Source organism: Crocodylus siamensis, chromosome 15 (genome assembly GCF_052110815.1).
Source record: "Crocodylus siamensis isolate JL-2025a chromosome 15, ASM5211081v1, whole genome shotgun sequence".
NCBI lineage: Eukaryota > Metazoa > Chordata > Crocodylia > Crocodylidae > Crocodylus > Crocodylus siamensis.
Genome location: NC_143409.1, coordinates 26,490,814 through 26,512,688, shown reverse-complemented (window position 1 = coordinate 26,512,688; position 21,875 = coordinate 26,490,814). Strand labels below are relative to the sequence as shown.

The window sequence follows — 21,875 nt, the reverse complement described above, 5'->3', positions numbered from 1 at the left end:
CCCACCCTAGTTTTGCTACTATCTTGTACTAAGTACTGAAAGACAGTATGCCTCTTTTGTACTTATCTGAGTTGTACCCTCAAATCCAGTTTCTAGTGCCACATGACATACAAAAACAGAGCACTAGAGTACATGGGTCACTAGTCTGAGTGGATACAGTTAGTTATGTTGGTGTAATGAGTATTCCAAGTCTAGCTACACCAGAGACACATTCCTGCTCTGTTAAACATCTCTACAAATGCTGAGCAAAACTAGAGAAGTGTGAAGCAGAGTAATAAAATTGTCCAGGACCATTTTCTCCTTCCGTTCAGTTCATTTTATGCAGTACCTTTGCTGTCAGATAGTATTACAAAAACTCAGGTCTAACTGCTGTCCACAATCACCTTTTGTTTGTTTCTTTCGGGCTATAAACACATCATTGTGGGAGCGGGATCAGCTGTGCTGAGATGTTTCTTGGCATGGCTGATCTGCTTCACTGGTGTCTACTGATAATGCTGTGGCCCTTGTCCTGCAGGCTCAGCCCCCTGCTGCTCCCATGGCTTCAGGGGCCTGATGCTGCAGAACAATGGTCTCAGGTACTGTGCCCCAACTTGGGGAAAGTGTCTGCAAGCAAGGGAACCACTATGGGCAGCAGCCTGATATGTACAGGAGTCCTTGAAGGGCGACTCCTGGGTGTGTGTCTGCAAGTGGGGGACTCCCATGGGGGAGTCGTGGACTCCTGGGTTCATGTCTGCAAGTAGGGGACTCCCATCGGGGAAGTGAGGGATGGTGGCAGGGGAATTCTCAGGACACCTGTCTGCAAAAACAGTAAAAAGAACTCATGTGGCACACAGTAAGCACAGACATCCTTCCATTCAAGAGGTCACGAACTATGACTAGCTTTGATTGTAGCGACATTTTAGGACATTTGGAAGGCAAGAATGGGCGAGGATGCCTGTATGCTCACAACTTGTGTCACCATTAAAATGTTTATAGCAGCACATGGGTGACATCTGTTTTCACTCTCAGCTTGCTAGTCCTCAGGTTTCTTGTATGGTAGTGTACGTGTTTCAGATGATGTTTTCCTCTCAAACAGTCAAAATGTATTTTTCTGGTTTTTGCAAGTTAATCTAATTTTATTTTTTGCTCTCGTTTCCAACACCATTCTTTCACCTTCCAATTTTCACATTCTCTCTGAATAATATCACACTGCTTACTCTCTCTTCCAGCTCTTAAAATTATTAAATAAGACTGGAGTCAATAAATTACAACAGTACTGCATGTGTTGCTCTAATTTAACAGAGTTTCTTGTTTCCCTGTTTACAATATTTCATCCATTTTTATTTTTGTGACGTGTATATAACAAAGCCAGGCTGATAAATAGGGGAATAAAATGTATTGATACACACTATATCCGATGCTTTAGTAAGTTTATATCTCTTTTGCATTCTGCTCATCTACTAGTTACGGAACTCTATTTTTGAAAAAGCAATAGTTTTTCTTGCAAGATTTGTTTACTTATTGATCATAGCTTTGTTATCTTCTAATTAGTTTATTTTGCTCTGCACAGGTACCTCCCTAGTTCTCCATGACTTCTCCAAAACAAATACTCAGTGATTACGAAAACATTTTAGATCATTTCCTTAAAATTACATGACGGATGGCAAAACAGATAAGCAATGCTGGAAAATACAGAATGATACAAATACCCCTTTTGTAGTTTTTCAAGACAGTTGTTTTTCACAATTTCTCAATTGTCTGACTTTACTTTTCTACCTTGACCTTTTTTTCTTTTCTTTTTCTAAATGAACTTCTCTCTTCTCCTTTCCCTAACATTTTTCCTCTGCTCTCATGCATTGCTTGCCATCTTTATTATCAAGGTAGTCTTGCTCTGCCTTCTCCCTGGTTTCCACTTGCAACAAAAGAGCTGGTTTCTTTTCTTTTTAACCCTAGAGTTGCCACTGCCGTCTATTCTTACTATAAAAGAGCCTTATCTTCTCCTTGGAAAAGTCAAAATTCTGAAGAAAAAAATCTTCAAAACATAAATTATGTCCCAACTTATTTCCACAGCTTAAATGGCATGACTTCCCATTAAGTATACTCTAAACAAATTAAATTAAGTTGTTTCTACTTAGCAGCTTACATTATAGGAAAGATGCGAAACAAAAGATTTGTATGCCAGAAGAAAATCATGAGAGAGGGAAAACAGAAGCAGAGGAAAAGATGCAGAAGCAATGCGCCTGTCAGCCTATTCTCAGTGCCAGTCTCAGATCTTCTCACACCCACAAGCCTATAATTTTCTGCCATGTCTGTTTCTCAGTTTCCTTTCTACATAGGAAAACAACTGGGTGTATCATGACTCTGAGGGTCTCAATACGTGCTATTTTGCATCCCCTCCATCTACTGAGGTATCCGGGAGCTCCAGAGATTCTTGTAACACATAAAACTGAATTAAAAAAATTGCCTGGATCTACACACTGTTAAAATGTTGGATGGAATCTGAAAAGAAGCAAATTATTAACTATGCAAAGGGAAGCCATGCATTTGGGATCAGTTCTAGGTTTTTGCTGTCAAAGTGATTAACTTCTAAATTGTCCAAAAAATTGACACTGAAGACATTTTTAATTTTTCTTGTAGTCTCTTTAGCCAAACCTTTATTTTTTTTCTCTATTTTAGAAAAAGATGAGTATCTTTAGGCCTTTACAGGACATCTTGACATGAAGAGAATACACCAATAGATCTGGAGAAACTCTTAATGCATTGATAAAATATTTAAACAATCAGCTGCAATCCTTTAGGCCACATTAATTTCAGAATGGACCAGTATGGAGAAGCAATATGCTATATTTTCCTGCACAAAACATACCCTCAAATAAGATATGCACCTTATTTTTGAAAGACACAAAGAAAAAAGGTCTTTCCCTGAAAATACTGGTAAGTATCAATAGGAAGAAAAGCAAGGGAACATTGGACCCCTGCTAAACCAAATGGGGCAACTGACAACTGACGCCCAGGAAAAAGCCAACCTATTAAATAGGTACTTTGCGTCAGTCTTTCATCAGTCCCATGGGACGCCCATGCCTGCTATGGGACAGGGAGATCCAGGTGATGGGGATCCCCTACCCTCCATAAATGTTGACCTCGTGAAGGAACATCTTGAGAAGCTGGATACCTTCAAGTCAGCTGGCCCTGACAATCTGCACCCCAGGGTACTCAAGGGGCTGGTAAGCGTCATAGCCCAGCCCCTGGCATGGATCTTTGAAAACTCCTGGCGCTCTGGTGTAGTGCCCGAAGACTGGAAGAAGGCCAATGTGGTGCTGATCTTCAAGAAAGGGAGGAGAGTGGATCCGGCTAATTACAGGCCCATTAGCCTGACTTCTATCCTGGGGAAGATCTTAGAAAAGTTTATTAAGGAGGCCATCCTTGAGGGACTGGCCCAGGCTAACATCCTAAGGGATAGCCAGCATGGGTTTGTTGCAGGTAGGTCTTGTTTGACCAATCTCATTTCCTTCTATGACCAGGTGACCTATCACCTGGACGAGGGAGAAGAGATTGACGTCATATATCTTGACTTCAGAAAAGCTTTTGATCTGGTATCCCATGATCACCTCTTGGCTAAACTGGCCAGTTGTGGCCTTGGCTCCACCACGATCCGCTGGCTGGGAAATTGCCTCCATGGTCGGACCCAGAGGGTTGTAACTGATGGCAGTCACTCATCATGGTGCCCTGTGACCAGTGGGGTCCCTCAAGGCTCTGTCCTGGGACCCATCCTGTTCAACATCTTCATTAATGATGTCGACATTGGAGTCAGGAGTGGACTGGCCAAGTTCGCCGATGACACCAAACTTTGGGGCAAAGCATCCACGCCAGAAGATAGGCGGGTGATCCAGGCTGACCTGGACAAGCTCAGCAAATGGGCAGACGAGAACCTGATGGTGTTTAACACCGAAAAATGCAAGGTTCTCCACCTTGGGAGGAAAAACCTGCAGCACCCTTATAGGCTCGGCAGTGCTACGTTGGTTAGCACTATAGAAGAAAAAGACTTGGGGGTCATCATTGACCACAAGATGAACATGAGCCTGCAATGCGATGCTGAGGCTAATAAAGCGACCAAAGCGCTGGCTTGCATCCATAGATGCTTCTCGAGCAAATCCCGGGACGTCATTCTCCCCTTGTACTCGGCCTTGGTGAGGCCGCAGCAGGAGTACTGCGTTCAGTTTTGGGCTCCACAATTCAAAAAGGATGTGGAGAAGCTTGAGAGAGTCCAGAGGAGAGCCACGCGCATGATCAGAGGTCAGGAAAACAGATCTTACGATGATAGGCTGAGAGACATGGGACTCTTTAGCCTGGAAAAGCACAGGCTCAGGGGTGATCTGATAGCCACCTGTAAGTTTATCAGGGGTGACCACCAGGATCTGGGGGAACGTTTGTTCACCAGAGCGCCCCAAGGGATGACGAGGTCGAACGGTCACAAACTCTTGCAAGACCGCTGCAGGCTGGACATAAGGAAGAATTTCTTTACTGTCCGAGCCCCCAAGGTCTGGAACAGTCTGCCAGCGGAGGTGGTTCAAGCACCTACATTGAGCACCTTCAAGAGTAAATTGGATGCTTATCTTGCTGGGATCCTATGACCCCAGCTGACTTCCTGCCCTTTGGGCAGGAGGCTGGACTCGATGATCTCTCGAGGTCCCTTCCAGCCCTGATGTCTATGAAAAACTAAGTAGCAGCATGCTCTTTGAGCTGCCTCCTATGGAGCACAATCAGTGTTACTTTTACTTTCCCTGGCAGATACTTACACTGCAGAAACTGCTATTACCCTATTCCTTCGTTCATAATGTGTGCTTCTTTCCAGCAGCTGACTTTTTGAAAAAGGTGCATGTTATCTACAAGAAAATACGGCATGTCCTATACAGCACCAAAAAAATCTGAATTGGAGCTAGTAGCCAGTGCCTTCCTTCTTGCCATCTAAACATCTTCTAGCTTCACACAAGTGTGTGCAAGGGGGATGTTCCCACATTAAAATACAGTAAAACAAAAACTGGAAGATTCCCCCACCTAAGCTTTATAGACAATTAAAGGCCAGCTACAATCTTCTCTAACAAGCCAAATAAAGTACAACATATAAAGCAATTTTATGAATATAAAGCATAGGGTCTAAAGGAGTACTATTTCTACGCTCAGTATTCCACTGCCCTATATTCAGTCCCTGAATACAGAGTGAACACCTCAAAACATGAAGAGTAGTACTGACGTAATCAGAAGAGATGAGGGTGAAAAAGAATAGCAGTTGTGTAAAAATTTACCTTAAATATACTTGTTCAAGATAATTCCCAAAAGAAACACTAACTATGCTGTTAATGTGCATAAAATGGTACTGACATATTGCAAAACTCAGACTAATTTAATAATGCCTGATGTGCCTTACATCATGTTCAAATGATGTAATAATATGTTGCTAAATGAGTCACCTCACATTAGCTTCATGGCAATAGCATAGCTGATGGGCCATTAAAAAGAAACTGGTGTAGCAATATTACTGGAAACACTGATGGATCATTTTTCTATTGAATTTTTTTATTGATCCAAAATACAAAGCTTCTGAAGCAACCACCTTTATTACTGATAAGCGTAATATTTATAAAACAGTAACCGCCATAAATAAGTTAAAAATCCATCTATCATTACAGCATAAAATATTGTATAATACAATATTTCACACTGACTGGGTAAAATGTAATTAGTCCATCACAGCATGTAGCTGCTTCCTGGTCATCTTTCAGCAATTATGTTTTATAGATTTAAATACCTACCATCAATTTAGCCTTCCTTTAATGCTATTTTATGATTATTCAAATATCTTTTTTAAATGTGTAATAACTTAGAGAAATATGAGGTTTAGCAAGACAGTGCTGTCCACAAAAATATAAAGTTTAGAATTATAAAAAAAAAAATCAACAATTTCCCTTCTTCATTTTGGTCAGTTCTATACTGGATATCTAATATTTCCGATATCTAACATTTGGCTTTTTACCCACTTCTTACATCGTGAATATCATCAAGATCTACAATTATTACCAATACATAGATCTGATATATTTCAGAAAATCCAAAATTCAGCTTCATTTTCATTCATAACTGGCTAGAGAATTGAAGGACATTTTATTATACTATTTTTTTATATTCACAAAACAAATATATGATTAAGAATAAGTCCAAATGTAACTGTGACCCTTAAAGTTATATTGTTTATCACTTCTCCATTTATCTAAGTCATGTTATAAAAATAACAGTTTCAACTGCTCATTATAGATACTAAAAAAGAAAATGAGTGAATGAATGTGTGGTGGCCTCCCACATTCCTTTACAACTATGATTGTGAATGCTTTGCTAGATTTTAACTCATTTCACAGACCATAATCTCATTTCACTTCCAAAACCTATGCTTTTCAGACTTACAACCATAAACTTAATGAAAAAACACTTTCTTCTTGAAAATAACTTAACTGAAAAACATAAAAATAAAATCACTACTGTATCTACTCAAATCCAGTACCAGGAGGCGCTACTTCAAGGTCAGGGCGGCTAGGGTCTGGAACCAACTTCCAAGAGAGGTGGTGCAGGCTCCTACCCTGGGGGGTGTTTAAGAGGAGGTTAGATGAACATCTTGCTGGGGTCGTTTGACCCCAGTATTCTTTCCTGCCATGGCAGGGGGTTGGACTAGATGATCTGCTCAGGTCCCTTCCGACCCTAGAAACTATGAAACTAAGCCCCCACCCAAATAATTAATTATATACATGGGAAATTTATAAGTGTTATACTTTTCCATGTATAGAATCTAACTATTGGAGGGCAGTCTTAAAATGTATCCTCCCTCCCCCAGCCACTACAGTGGGACAAGCAGTGGAAGCATGGCAGAAGTCCTGACCCCTTGCTCCTTGTCCTCCCAATACCTTGCTCCCTGATGCTTGTCTCCCCCCACCACTTGTCCCTCATACCCCAGGATCATGGCAGCAGGGTGGGAGGGAGCTGCTGCTGCCTCAACTGCTGTTATATGGCTTGGTGGGACTGAAGCTACAACATGCTCCACAGTCCTGCCTGGAGTGGGACCAGAGCTGCAAGAGAGGGTAAGTGCTGATGAAAGCCAGAGGTGGCAGTGGGGATCAGATTGTAGGTCACAGAGGCATGCCAGGTAGCAACTGCTGCTCAAACTATGACCCCAAGCCTGGGTCAGGACTGGAGACGGAGCCAAAGCCACCACCTGCCACCCTACTTGAATCTAAGACAAGGGGCTTTTTCCCCCCCCATGTTGAATGGGGGAAAACCCTCATTTGAGTAAACAAGGTATTTAACATTTACAAATAAATTACTACAAAACCCTATGTGACTTCACATAGGAAAATGTAATGGATAAACCCAAACTCAGGCCCCTGGTACATGTTCATTTAATGATGCAATGGAATTTGAACCCCATTCAAAATGATGATGCCTTAGACTAGTGGTTCTCAACTGTTTTTTTGTACCAGGACCCATTTGTAAACATTGATGACCAGTCCTGACCCAGTGCCCCTCATTCCCAACCCACTGCCATCCACCCCCATGCCCCAGCCTAGCACTGTGTGCAGAGGGGGTGTGGGGCATGGGGGGCCCCTAAGCAGCCTCTTGCAGGCTGGAACTCTGCCAGCCTGCAAGAGAAAAGCCACAGTTCCCGCATTTTGCTCCTTTAAAGGAGAATGCATGTTTAAAGTTTGTTCATGACCCCTTCACATATTCTTGAGACTTACTTTTGAGTTGCAACCCATGGGTTGAGAAATGCTGCCTTAGACACCAAGTGGTTTGTTGGTGTGAAGGATAACAATTTATTCTGTTAGAATACATTTTCTGGATTCCCATTTAAAAGTTTCTTAGGTTTAAATGGATGTTCATTTGAGGTTTATATTATATTTTCCAGAACTGCAGAGTAGGAAAAGTAAAGAAAATATCAGGAACCTAATCAAAACAGGGAGGGAACATGCAGGGAAGCAAAGGTATGTCACTTAAACACTTGGACAAATACAAGTTTGTGTGGTATAAGAAATAGCGGAAGCCACACACAAAACTCATTAGATTTGGGTAAACAGTATTTGTGATAAACTGCATAACAATATAATTAATGATACTAGAATTCAATAAAATAGACTATTGCTTTATTTGAAGACATTCAAGCTCTCTCAGTAATAAATTTTATGAAGATAAATAATTCATAAAGATTCTTTAAAGATTCAAAGTACAATTTTCAAAATCACTTAAGTGACTTATGCACTTAAAAGCCTAAGTTTTACTGACTTAGGAGCCTGAGGGAACATATGCACAAGACAGTTTACTTGAGATTAAAGCAAATTACTGCACACTAAGCATCACCATCTACATGTGCACTTGATGCAGTAATTTGCTTTAAGTGTGAATAAATTTGTTACACGTAAATAGAAATAGTAAATGTACTCGTAATTACTTACTGTGTGGTAAAGCGCCTGTAAACAGCTGACCAGGAGCAAACTTGCTTCTGGTCAGCCGAGCTGCAGAGGGCAGAAGATTGCTCCCCACCCCTGGAAGCTGCCTGCTGCTGGGGAAAATGTTCATGTGCCCCAGCAGCAGGGAGCTCCCAGCCCCAACTAACTGATTTTGATCATGGAGCCAGGGCTGGGGAGGTTGTTCTGCAATCTCCAGCCTGTTCCCTACTCACCTCCACAGAATGGGGGATGGGAACAGGCTCCCCAGCTTTTGCTCTGCAATCACGGAGCACAGGCTAGGAACTGTCCCAGTCTGGGTAGATTCCAGACCCCTGCCCCAATCTGCCAGTAGGCCCCAGCTGGGCAGAGAATTCCTGCCCAGCTGGGGACTTGCTGCCCCACCAACAGATCAGGGCAGAGGGCCGAGACCTGTCACTTTCCCTGCAGCTCTTTATACATCCCCTGCCCCCAGTTGGGGAGCCAGGGCCAGGATCTCCCTGCTGCTGGGGGCAGGGGAATATTGTCCTTGCCCAGGCTCCAGTGGCAGAGCCCACCCCAGTAGCAGGCAGTCCTTTGGGGGCAGGGAGCAATCTCCCAGCCCCCAGCAGAAAACAGCTGTCTCCTGGCCCCATACTCCCTGCCAGCCCCTGGGCTAGCACCCAGGGGGAGCCTAAAGCTCCCTGGCTGCTGCTGGGGCCCGGTGCAGGGCTGCAGGGGGTAGGAGCCAACTGCTGCCAGGAGCAGCAGATCCGCTCCCACATCCCTGCATGTGTAGATGCCTGCCTGGCCTGGGTTTACTCTAGATCAAACTACTTTAAGATTAATTTACTCTAGAGTAAACCCACCCTATAGTATTTGCATGTGTAGACATGCCCTGAGTCATTTTTGAAAGCTACAAATGCTTTTGAAAATTTCACCCATTATTAAAATGGTAGCAATAGGAAATGTGTAAAGCTTTTACTATTTCTTCTGAACAAGACTAATTCAGGCTCCCATCTAAAAGAGAACAGTCTACAATAACAATTTCCTCCCTTCTATTTACAACATCAAAAGGGGACTATGGGAATCAAAAGGTTGGACTGTCAGGAAAAAATCTTTAACACAAAAATCTTTTTAACAAAACAAAAATTAGAGTGAATAAACTGTTGCTCTAAAATAGTTCAATTAGTACAAATTAAAATAAAATGGAAAACTAGACTCATTACTAAGTGGGTGCACATAAATATCTTCCTTGAAGAGGAACAAAGTTAACTACATTCCCACTGCAGAGTAAAGCATGGTTTTATGTAATGTTAGCATAAACCTGTTTTGCAACACAAAACATTAACATAAATGAAAGAGTAATGAGCAAATTAGCTTGCTTCCAAAGTAATGTCAAGCTCAAATTATTACATTTAAATTTTGTACCTACTGAATTATTTGAATAATACTGATAATGTTAATACAATTTTCCACTGTCTAGACTAGCAATAATGTGAAGTCCATAACTTGCATTTGAAGAGGTACTGCTGTTTTTTGTGAGACTGAATATTAATGACAGCTCAGCAGTATAGATACAAATGGGTCTTTGTCTGTAACATCTGTGTTGCAGAGAAAGAGTAGAGGAAATAAGATGACCCTTACTTAATAAGGGAGGCAAAACTACAACCAGTGCTGCCACATGGTGCTGTCTGTTCATGCCTTACAAACTAGTATTTAAAGGCTCAGACAAGTGTCAAATCCAAGTGTTCATTTTTTTAAAGTTAGTTATTCCTGAAAAACCTAGTTCAAAGTGACCAGAATAGTCACTGTAAGAACAACTGGTTTTATCGTTGTGGAATAAGAATTCACTTTCATTCTTTCCTAACGCCAAAAGTGATTTTAACTGTTTTGGCCAAGTTTTGTTTGTCAACAAATTCTGTCAAGGTGACACTGACATTTTCTTTTTAAAAAATCCCCAAAACAAAAACAAAAAACAGATCACATACCTCTCCAGACAAGGACTAAAAGAACTGGCTTTATAGGTAGAACACTGAAAAAATACCTTCAGTTTAAATGGATTGTGTGAACGCTATGAAATAGGAACACTCTTCTAAGTAAGCACCATATTGGTTTATAGCTGGAAACAATCCAGAATTAAGTTGGGAAATTTTAAGTAAAAAAGTACAAATTTCTGTTCTGGAGATTTATTATCCTCCTAAAAGTTACATATCATCATTCAAAAGAAACACACATATTCGATAATAAAGTTGTTTAAGTAACACCGATATTTTTCATGTAGAAAAAGTGACTTCTGAATTATAATGTAGAGTCACTATGAAAAAAATTGACCCCTGCAACCTCATGGGAAGGAGATTTTGAATAGAATGAAGGAAGTAAAGGAAGTAGCTTCCTTAAGGGCACTCCTCACCTCAGAAACTGGAAGGCAGCAGTGAGAAGGGATCATCTGAATGGCTGGGCTCAAATAAGACAGTTGCTCCTTGGTTTTAGCACTATATCAGGTCTATGGCAGGTACCATGCTAATCACCTTTCTTGGGCTGGGAAGCAGGTGAGGAACCCAAGTTCAGACATTAAGTTTAAGTTCACAGGCAGCACATGTCCAGAGCAGTCAGTCATTCCATAGGAGATTCTGTTTCTTGCTAAACTGGAACAGGAAGTGAATTTAGGCAAAAGTATCTTTTAAAGCAGCTGGGGAACACCACTTAGGCTGCCTGTACACAAGCAGAGAGGCTGCTCTGACAGTGTAATTACTTGAGACTGTAATTAATCGAGTCTGCTGGAGTGTGGCAATTACTATGCTCCAGCAGCCTCTTGCATCTCGTGTATCAGCATCTCCACGTTTCAAAATAGTAGCAGGGGCACTTGAACTAAAGCTTGTTCAATGACCTTTAGTTCAAGCACCCCTGCCTCCATTTTGAAGTGTGAGGATGCTAACATACAAGACATTGCACCGCTCTAATTGAAGTGCCACCACCCTCACCCTTAAAGCAAGTGTACAAAAATATGCTTAGAGCTCCTAACCTTTGCAAAAACCTGCCTATTCAACTCTTTACACCTCATTTTAGGGGAAAATGACAACAGCCCTTTACCAGCTTGTACTGATTAACAAAGGAATCATGACCTTCATTGTTTGTGTTGTTGCTGCTAAATGGGATAAGTTCCTAAAGGGTTCAACTTTCAGAAGGTGTGCTTAGCAAATGGGAGCTCTCAAAAAGTCACTAGTTACTTTTAAAAACATTTAGTCCAAAACCAGAATTTCAGAAATGACAAGACAGAAGGCAGTTACAGATGCACTTTACAGAATAACTGAAGACAGTGGCATACTGGCTGAATACAGAAAGTTGGTAAAGAAAATCAGCTGTCTTTTAATATAGGGCCTTTTTCTTCTAACCTACACAGAAGTTTGATGGTGTATATAAAATGAGTTTGACTAACAGTTTAATTCCAGTAAACAATCAGTATTAGTTAGCAACCTTGCTGACACCCTTAGCAAGGAGGCCAATAATTAAGAGGACAGAGAACCTAGTTCTAGGGCAGGGGCAGGCAACTATTTTGGGCGGTGGGTAGCTTACCAAGGTTTGGCAAGCCATCAAGGGCTGCATGGGTAGTGCCCCCCTTGACAGGTGCCCCACCCCCTGGTTGCCATCTTGGGGCTGGATGTCCTGCCCCCTAACCCCTGACCTTTGCCACCAGAAGTCCCTCCCTTTGCCCCTGGAAGTACTCCTTTCAGCAAGGGGTTTTGCCATCTCTGAACTAGAAAAATACCAAACTATATTCTAAAAATGCATTATATTCAAACATGTACTACAACATTCGTTAATTTCATTTCAAAAAATATTTTTGTCCTGATTTACATGTGCTTGTGTAGTGTACACAGAAGTGATAGTATAATAGCTTAAAATAAAGTCTTACTCTTGTATATTGTGGGGGGAATGGGTACGTGGGGGGGGGTGGATATGGGTTTTGTGGGGAGCTGAGTGTGTGTGGGGAGAGTTGTGGCTTGTATGGAGGGGTGGGGGTTGTCCACAGCCCAGCCCAGCCCCCCCGCAGGCAGAACCCCTACCTGGAATCCCAGCTTCTGCACTCCTGCTGCTCTTGGCCTTAGGGCACCGGTGCAGGCCCAGTGCTCCCACTCGCTGCCACTTGCCCCCCACATCTGCCACTGCTGCACTTCTCCTGCTGCTTCCCTGTCTGTTCCTGCCATCCTCCCCACCTCCCCGCTGCTGCAGCCGCTTACCAGCTGCTCCTGTGGTCCCAGTGTTGCAGCTGGGAACCACATGGTGCTGAAGCACTGTGGGAGAACGGGGAAATGGCTGTAGTAGGCAAGGGGAAGGGGCAGTGAGGGGGCACATGGAGCACAGCAACACCTGGGCAAGAGTGCGGGGCTTGCACCAGGGCCAGTGCTGGAAAGGCCCAGAGTGGGGTGGCAGGAGTGCGGCGCCTGGGCTGGCAGGGGCTCTATGGAGCTGAGCTGAGCTGGCTACCCCTCTCCCTGCTTGACCAGCACAGCTTGACTGGGCCAGACTTGCTCCATAGAACCCCTGGAGGCCTGGGCTCTGCACTCCTGCCACCCTGCTCTAGGCCCTGACGGTGCTGGCCCCACTACAGCTGCGTGGGCCCCACACTCCCACCCGCTCGCTGCCCCTTTCCCCTGCTTGCCGCTGCCATTTCCCTGCCTTACAGCACCACGTGGTTCCTGGCTGCAGCACCAGGACCACAGGAGCCAGCCCAGCCAGTCCTGAGGACTAGGGCAATTCCCCACAGTCCTCCCCTGCCTCGGGGGGGGGGGGGGGGCTGGGCCAGACTTGCTTCTGCAGCCGCTTGATCCTGCTGGTGGCTCCCCCGGGTCCTACTGCCCCCATCTCTTATCATCTCTGACAGGCAGCCAAAGGCAGACAAATATTAAATTTTCTAAATTTTTTAGGAGCCCCGTGGGCCAGACTGAATGTCCTGGTGAGCCAGATCTGGCCTGAGGGCCATATTTTGTCTGCCCCTGTTTTAAGACCTGGCTGGGCCATGCTGCTGAATTACTGGTGAATCATATATCTAGCTCACGTAGTTCACAGTGACAATACCCCTTCTTTTGTTCAATGGAAGGGCTCAAGTCCCCAGAACTTTGGAACTAGTTCCCTTTCACAAAGTAGTGAAGTCTCCTTGTGCACATAACAAGAAATATGACTTGGTTTAACAGCACTAGTACTCCCAAATCCCAGTCCAGGGCAATGCAGCCAGGCCATAATTCATCCTAGAATTAAAATGAGATATATTTAACCCCTGTTTCCCCCACATCTTCTCTAGCTAAGAACTATTTCTATTAGCCTAAAATGTTCACATTATATGAAAAAAATTATGAATAATGATTATTCAGCTTCTTTGCAATAACCACCATACTTACTTGACAACCTGGTAGTCCTGGGTCTCTCGCATAGAGTGGAAATGGACCTCTATCTGATGTTTTCCCTATAAAACAAAAAGACAAAGTTTTTGAGATAAACTCATTTTGAACTGGTTAAACACCTTTCACAGTTAAGTGTTTAGATGCTTATATTAAAAAAAATCAAGTCAGTCAACATCACATTGAAAACTTTGATTAATCAACAGAAATTAAATTGCAAGGATAGAAATAGGTTTGTTACATACATTTTTATATGATTAAATAGAACTCTTAAAATCTAACAATATACTGTAACAGAATGAGGAATACTGTTGTGTACTTTACATTTATTAACCTGTTAAAATACAATGAATATCTCTGATGCTGGTGGTACCATTTCTTAAGACAGGCATCAGAAAGACTAAGCATATCGGTTACAGCATGCAAGAAATTGCATATAAAAGGTAATGTATTACTTAAGCTGCCAGAATCATGAACTAAAGAGAAGACATTTGGATTAGTGTTAATGTGATGATTTTGCCCCCTGCTGGCCAAGTTTTAGAGAAATCAATCTCAGAAGAGGATTTCTACTGTTTCCCCAGCTAGTGATAAGGTACAACACAACAGCAAATGAAGAAGGAAAGAATGGGAAAATTAAGAACAATCATGAAAAAGTAATTCTGAAGAATGGAATCACTGCTACCTGTTGACAAAGTGAAGTGCACATTCAGCTGCTGAGAACATGGAGGGTACGTACATGCTTATACAAACACATTCAAGTTTATCAAAACTATCAAAATTAAAACTAAATAGCTCACAGCAAGTTCTAGGTCTGTAAGGTTTGCCAGCCTGAAGAAAGGCTGGTTTAGGACTTCTCATTTAATCAATCATTTGGTGAGAAGAATCAGTGGGGCCTTAAGACTATATAAACACTTGAAAGAAATGCCAAAACTCAAATCAAGTAAAGGACAGTGAGTGCATACAGCAGAACATGTACTTTCACTGATGTTCTGTAATCCAGTGTAACAGGTTACTGATTTAGTCAATTTACATAACTTTTCTACAACAAACATTAACTATTCCAGCAGACAATTTAAATGACAAATATTATGGAATTTGCTTTAAATAGACCCTTCAGTTATTGGTAAAGACCTGGTGAAATGGGAACAGAAAAATGTAAGGCAGCAAAGCATACAGGAAGCCAGCACTTGATGGTTCAATGCAATTCAGTTTAGTTCTCCATGAAACAGAAGTTTAGAACTATTTAGGACAGTTTCTCCTTAGAACTATAACATGGCCAATACTTAGTTATGCTGTTAAAATTTGGCAGAAAAATAATAATTTTTATACCATCATTTAAACGGTAAGTGCTGACACTCCTTCCTTAAAACCTTTATCTAGGTAGCAAATCTAGTCATACAAAAAAAGCTCAGCTAATATACCAGGTTTCCCACTTGGCTATATTCTTGCATGGCTGTATCTGCAGGCAACATACACTAGGCTATGCTTACCATATAGAGAAGGAGCTCTCTGACGTTGGGAGTTACAGTCTGAGGGCATGAGTAGTAACAAGGTACTATAGGACTCCAAACTTCCTTCAGTAACTGCTAGAGCAGGGGCGGGCAATTATTTTGGGCAGAAGGCCACTTACTGAGTTTTGGCATGCCATCGAGGGCCGCATGATAGGCAGCCAGCGGTAGATAAATATTAATTTTCTAAATTTTTTAGGGACCACGCAAGCCAGATAGAATGGCCTGGCAGGCCACATCTGGCCCCCAGGCTGCATTTTGCCCATCCCTGTGCTAGAGAGACTCACTAATAGTTAGGAAGATGTTCCAGGACTACCTGTTACCACAACTGCTTCCCTTTCAGTGATACAAAGGGTTGCTAAGGTGCTAAAGGGGCTTCCAGGGCTCCAATCTGCATGTGATCCTCCCCCTTCCCTCCCTACTTACAATTCTCCTTTTATTTATATCCACAGAGTGGAAACGAGGGAGATGTGATGTGGAGAATAAAGTGAGAAGATAAGTGATGGAGACAAAGATAAAATATGGTTCAACTAAACCTTATATCTTTGATGCTTGACATAACAATCTGGAAGGAACCTCCTAGGCCTCATCTTCCCATGGAAAAGAATTAAAAAATCTGTCAAACAATATCACTAATCAGATAGTCACTTAATACAGAAAGAGAGGTAGTTAGCCTGAAGTTAATCAGAAGGCAAGACAGAGTAAGGTGACCCCTGAAAAAACTTATGCCTTTTGGAACAAGATAGTCTTTAAGATGTCACTCTGTCCTGCCTTCTTCCTTAATATAAAAAGGAAAACAGCAACTACACACCTTCTTCTAGTGTGACAAACCACCTGATCCGCTCATAAATCATAAGATACCAGGACCACTCATTTATTAAAACCTTTGAATAGTCAAAGGGTTTGAAAATGTAGGCATGCTGACTCAGTAATCACTGAAAAAGATGCATGTTGTAATATCTTACAAAAATACAAATATCCAAATTCCGTATCTATATTACTTTTAAACAACTGAAGTAACTGCAATATTGTTGCTGGATTTAGAAAGGATGCATACAACCTTAAGTAATTCTCTCTTAGTAGCACAAAATCTTGAGCATTAGTTAACAGATGTGTGATATACAAGATAAAATGTAATAAAGAGCCATAGTTTTAGATCTATCACTGTTTAAATGCCAAACCCTTCACTGGCTCAATTTTTGCCTACTAAGCAAAAATCTCATGATTATACAAATTGTCAATAACTATTTAAAATAGGGAAAAAGACCTAGCTCCTTTGGAAAACCATCTCTACCAGGCTATTACCATACTGGTTACAACAAATATGCAGCTACAATTTGCTTGTAAAATGGTAGTGTTACAGCAAAAGAGAAAGAAAAAAGTTAACATTTTTCTGCTGAAGCAATTTGCCTCTAACAACTATCAGGCACCAGGCAACTAAAATACCTAGCATGCAAAAATTATTTGAAGTAGCATGAATCATGCTGCTCACATTAACCAGACTCAGCATTTTCTTTCCAGAAAATGAGAATCTTACACCAAATGATAAACAACTTAGACTAAAGTATGCAATATTCCAGGCAGGCTTTAAAACAAATATTCGTGCAAGAGTAAATTACACAGGCCAAAAAAAAATTATCATCTCTCTGGCTTATGTAACAAATACATTGCTTGACACAATTAAGGTGATTATTTCACATATCTAATAGTGTCACTTTAAAAAGTACCGCAGACCCACAGAATCCCATACTACTGTAGAAAAACAAATTCACCGATACTTAGAAGAGATCTAAAAGTCAAAGCTGAAATGATATCACCTTTAAAATACATCAGAAACTATGCAGTTCCTTAGTAAGATAAAATTTGGAGCAAATTCATGACAAACCTGTTCTCGAAAAGCCAGAGCTTTTATAAATGCTTAAAACAGACTGTACTGCTGTAGAACAGTGTTCAAGAGGATGCCTTTGAGGAGATACTAGAAAAGTTTTTCTTACAGGGGACTGGAATGACCCAGTTCAGGTCAAAGGAGACCAATATTAAGATCTGGTTGCTGTTGCCACTGCTGCAGGTAAAGTCCCCAACTCCAAGCCAGACCAAATGGTTCTGGAGGCCAAGAGTTGCCAACTCCTGCTTTTGAGCCTATAAAGAATTTCACATGAAGCCCATACTCACCAGTACGGATGATGAATGATGTTTCCAAGATGCATTAATTTCAGCAAATATTGGCTGCTATGGTCTGGTGGGGTACTATTGTAATTATATAAAAAGAGTGGAAATCAAAAGCTTATTGTTCCAGATGCTGTTTAGACACCAATACTCTTGAGGAATACCCCAACAGAAATGGAGAAAATATTTAGTAAGACTATGATCCATGTAGGAAGTGAGAGAGTGGTGGTGGATGGGTCAGTACTGACCTGGAAAGATGTGGGCAGCAGGGTCCCCCAAGGCTCGGTCCTTGGACTTGTGCTATTCAATGTCTTCATCAGCGACTTGGATGAGGGCATGGAGAGCACTTCATCCAAATTCATGGATGACATGAAATTATGAGATAAAATAAACACACTAGGGGGAAGGGATTCAGGTGGACCTACACAGGTTGGAAAAATGGGCAGAAAAGAATAGAATGAAGTTCAACAAAGACAAGTGCAAAGTGGTGCATCTAGGGAGAAGGAATCACCAACATACCTATAGGTTAGGGGATGACCTTCTCAGCAGCAATGGAAGAAAGGGATCTTGAAGTCATAGCTGACTCCAAGATTAATATGAACCATCAATATGATGAAGTAATCAGTAAAGCTAACCACACTATCATGCATTAGCAGGTGCATCACAAACAGGTCCAGGGAGGTGATACTTCCCCTCTACGTGGCATTAGTTAGGCCACAGCTGGAATACTGTGTCCAGTTCTGGACATGTGGATAACCTTGAGAGGGACCAGAGGAAGGCCACTGGTATGGTTAGGGGCCTGCAAGTAAGGCCCTACAAAGAGAGACTCGGGGACCTGGATCTCTTCAGCCTCTGCAAGAGAAAGCTGGGAGGGGATCTTGATGCCATTTCCAAATTGATCTGGGGTATGTGTGTGTGTGTGGGGGGGGGGGGAGGGCGGCAGCAAGAAATAGGAGATGCTCTATTTACCAGGGTACCCCTAGTAAAACCAGGAACAGTGGCCACAAACTGACAGAAAGCAGACTTAGGCTGTACAGCAGGAAGAACTTCTGTATGATAAGGGTGGCCAGAATCTGAAATGGGCTCTCAAGGGAGGTGGTGCTCTCCCCTGCCTTGGGGTTCTTTAAGAGGAGACTGGACAAGCACCTGCCCAGGGAAGGGGGTCAGACTTGATGATCTATTGAGGTCCCTTCTGACCCTAACAACTACGGAACTATGAAAGGTTGATAGTCTCAGGTTCTAACATACCACAACTAACTTATACCCTTAACAAACAGTTATGGCCTACAACACGGTGTCTCTCAGATGCCAGAGATTACTCATGCATCCACTGAGATTTAAGCACTTGGCATAACATACCGATACAAGGTCCTCTGGAGTAGCTGACACCCTGTTTATAAGCCATGTGGATCAACAAGATTCTTCGGTGATCACAGCCACATACAAATGGCAAATATTACAAAACAATGCATTTTTATAATAATCACTACTGTCAATATGAAGCCACAAACTTTAGACAAGTTCACATAAGACCTATATTTTAGAAGTGGAACAACCCAGAAAGTCAAGGCATCTTTGGTGACCATGGCAGGATCTGGGAAATTCAGGAATTTGTCCCATAAGTTTTCAACACGCTTTAAATTGCAAATATAATATTTGCATATACTAATAAGTGAATGCCCAATGTACCAAATTATGTTTTCTTAGGACTGGTCTAAAATCAGCATTAAATGAATATTTCAGTAACCACTGTGGGTGATCTAATTAGATCACAGAAGATTCATTTCAACACTTTAAAATATTTGCATCCTTAATTCTGATACAAACAGATCTAAACACATGTGATAATACCCTAGGACAGCAGCCAGCAACCTTTCCTGGAGGTGGGCTGGAATGACACAACTTGTTTCAGAGGCAAGCTGGCATTAGGACCATGCTGCAGCTGTGCTGTCCTGCCATGACTCAGAAAATTCCCCTGCCCCTGACACTTCCCAGCTCCACAGGCCAGATCTGGTTCATGGGACACAAACTTTTGCTTTAGAAAAGTGGTCACCAACCCAGGGTTCCTGATCTACAGGTAGATATTGGAGCCTCTTTTGGTAGATCCTGGGCAGAGGGGACAGCTGGGTATGTGCGCATATGCACACCCAGCATCAGCAGGTCAATCTGTGTGGGACAGAAGGGATGGGGCCTAGAATGAGGCCCTGCAATGAGCAGCTGACCATGCAGCCCAGCCAGGAGCAAGGGACAGTAAGTAGGGCCCCAGCCCAGATGAGTGGTGGGAGGATTGGAGCCTGGGCAGCTCCTCTAGGGGCGCAATGGGCTCCCTCTCCATCTCTGTGGGAGTAGAGGTGGCATAGGCTGCTGCTGCTGCACCTCAAGTTCCGCTGCAGCTGGCCACATGTGAGTGTGGCCCAGCTCAGCAGCAGGGACTCATGTGGGGGTTGGCCCCAGTGCACTAACGTCTGGGAAGATCTGGTCATCCAGGTGTGTGTGGGGAGAGGAGTTCCTGCTGCTGGGTGCAGCCCGGCAGAGGTTCTGGGGGCCCATGCCCCTCACCTGTGCTTGGGACACGGTGGGCAGCCAACAGCAGCAGCCACCTTGTCCAGAGCAGAGGTGGGGTGGTATGGGCCCCTGGAACCTCTACTGGGCTATGCCCAGTGGCAGAAGCCCTCTAACCCCAACGTGCCACTGGACCCCAGAGACTTCCAGACCTGGCTGGGCTGGGACCCAACACCATGTTCTTCTGGCTGCTGGGCAGGCACGGCTCAGTGCAGCTGGGGCACAGAAGTGGGATTGGGCTCTGGCCCGGCCAGGTCTGGGACACACTGCAGTCCAAGGGGGTGTGAGGCACAGGGCAGGGGGTAGGGCGGGGAAGGTGTGATAGATCCTGGGGTGACCTTTAATTCCAAAAAGTGATCTTCACCATAAAAAGGTTGGAGACCACTGCTTTAGAAGAATTAAAGTGAATATGTAGGTTATGTATCTCAATAAAAACAGTTTTCTTCAAGTACATGTGTAATTACTATTACTATAAGAAAAAAAAAAAATCACCATGAAGAAAAAGGGTCAGCCAAAAGGCACAAAACATGGAATCAAATTAATTCACCGCATAATGTAATAATTTAAAAATACATTTTCTGAAATGCAATTGAGTCAATTTGGCATTACCATTCCAAAGCGTGATTTATGGAGTACCAACATACAGACAAATCCCATCACCAGAAACACAAAGTCATTTCAGCACTAGAAGGGAAATTCCTAATTCCTAAAGGCTCATTACACAAATGTGTATTTTAAAAATTTCTTATCAAAATGGCATAAGGAGTACCCTGAACAAAGTACTATGATACTGTCAGGAACCAGAAGAAAATGAAGGAACATGTTCAATATAAATTACAATTACATATTAACACCCATGCCCCAACATTTGCTTAAGTTGCAAAGCCAAGAGTTCAAAAGATCGGAAATGCCAGCAATAATGCTGGTTTATGCAACCTTCATTTGTAACCTTTTTGTGTGATATGGTATTGCCTGACTATATGATTACATATTGCCTTCTCAGCAGGACGCCCACCTCCTTTAGTGCACTGGCTGGTGCTTGCTGTTTGGGTAATCATTAATTATTTTTGCTGTTGTTTTTTTTTTTAATCTGTATGGCACCTTGGAAAGTTGACCTGTGTTAACTACACTGATGTATTCTTAATCTCAAGAAGTTGTCTATGGTGCTTGATGTTAATATTTTCATTGTCCCATTCAGGTTAAGAAACACATGCCTTGTTAAGGGGGACAGAAAGGCCATTTAAAAAGCATGCAGATATTGTACTGAGTTGAAAAAGGGGAAGAGACATCAAAGTAAGCACATGTATAAAACAGGGCCACTGAAAGAGTCACCTTTAAAAGGTCTCAACTACCTTTTCTATTATCTATTTCACGAAACATACATTTCTTGCAGTATACCCCGAATGTCACTAATTCCGGACTCTGGAGCCTAGGAGAAAGTGAGCACTGGAAGTAAAAAAACCCTAAACTAAACAGCAAAAAAACCCCTCCTGCCACCAGCCCAGTTTAGCAGCAGGTGGTTTGACTGCTCTGCCAGGGACAAGATTTTAGAGAGTCAAGACCCAAGGCTTATATAACTTTAAAAGTTGCCAGGAATTTGTGAAAAGAAGGGTTATGATGGAAAGTTCCTTGGTATTTTAATCAGAGCAGGAATTGCTAGGCATCCACCACAACCATTTGGGTACTTTGGAACTGTCTGGCTTTAAAATTATAAAAGGAAAAAACAAAAACAAAACAAAAAATAAACCCCCAAACCTGACAACTGTGTCGCTTGTGTTTTCTTTCTTGTTTTTCATTCA

At 42.4% G+C, this 21,875-nt stretch overlaps 1 protein-coding gene across 18 annotated transcripts in view; it reads right to left on the bottom strand.

The window, feature by feature from the left end:
* TCF12 (transcription factor 12) overlaps positions 1-21,875 on the bottom strand; it is a 322,678-nt gene that overhangs the window by 93,973 nt on the left and 206,830 nt on the right. For all 18 annotated transcript variants that reach the window (XM_090028813.1, XM_090028815.1, XM_090028812.1 and 15 more), the window contains one exon: positions 13,841-13,905. In XM_090028813.1, coding sequence (XP_089884939.1) covers positions 13,841-13,905 — 65 coding nt within the window. The remainder of the gene's footprint in view (positions 1-13,840; positions 13,906-21,875) is intronic.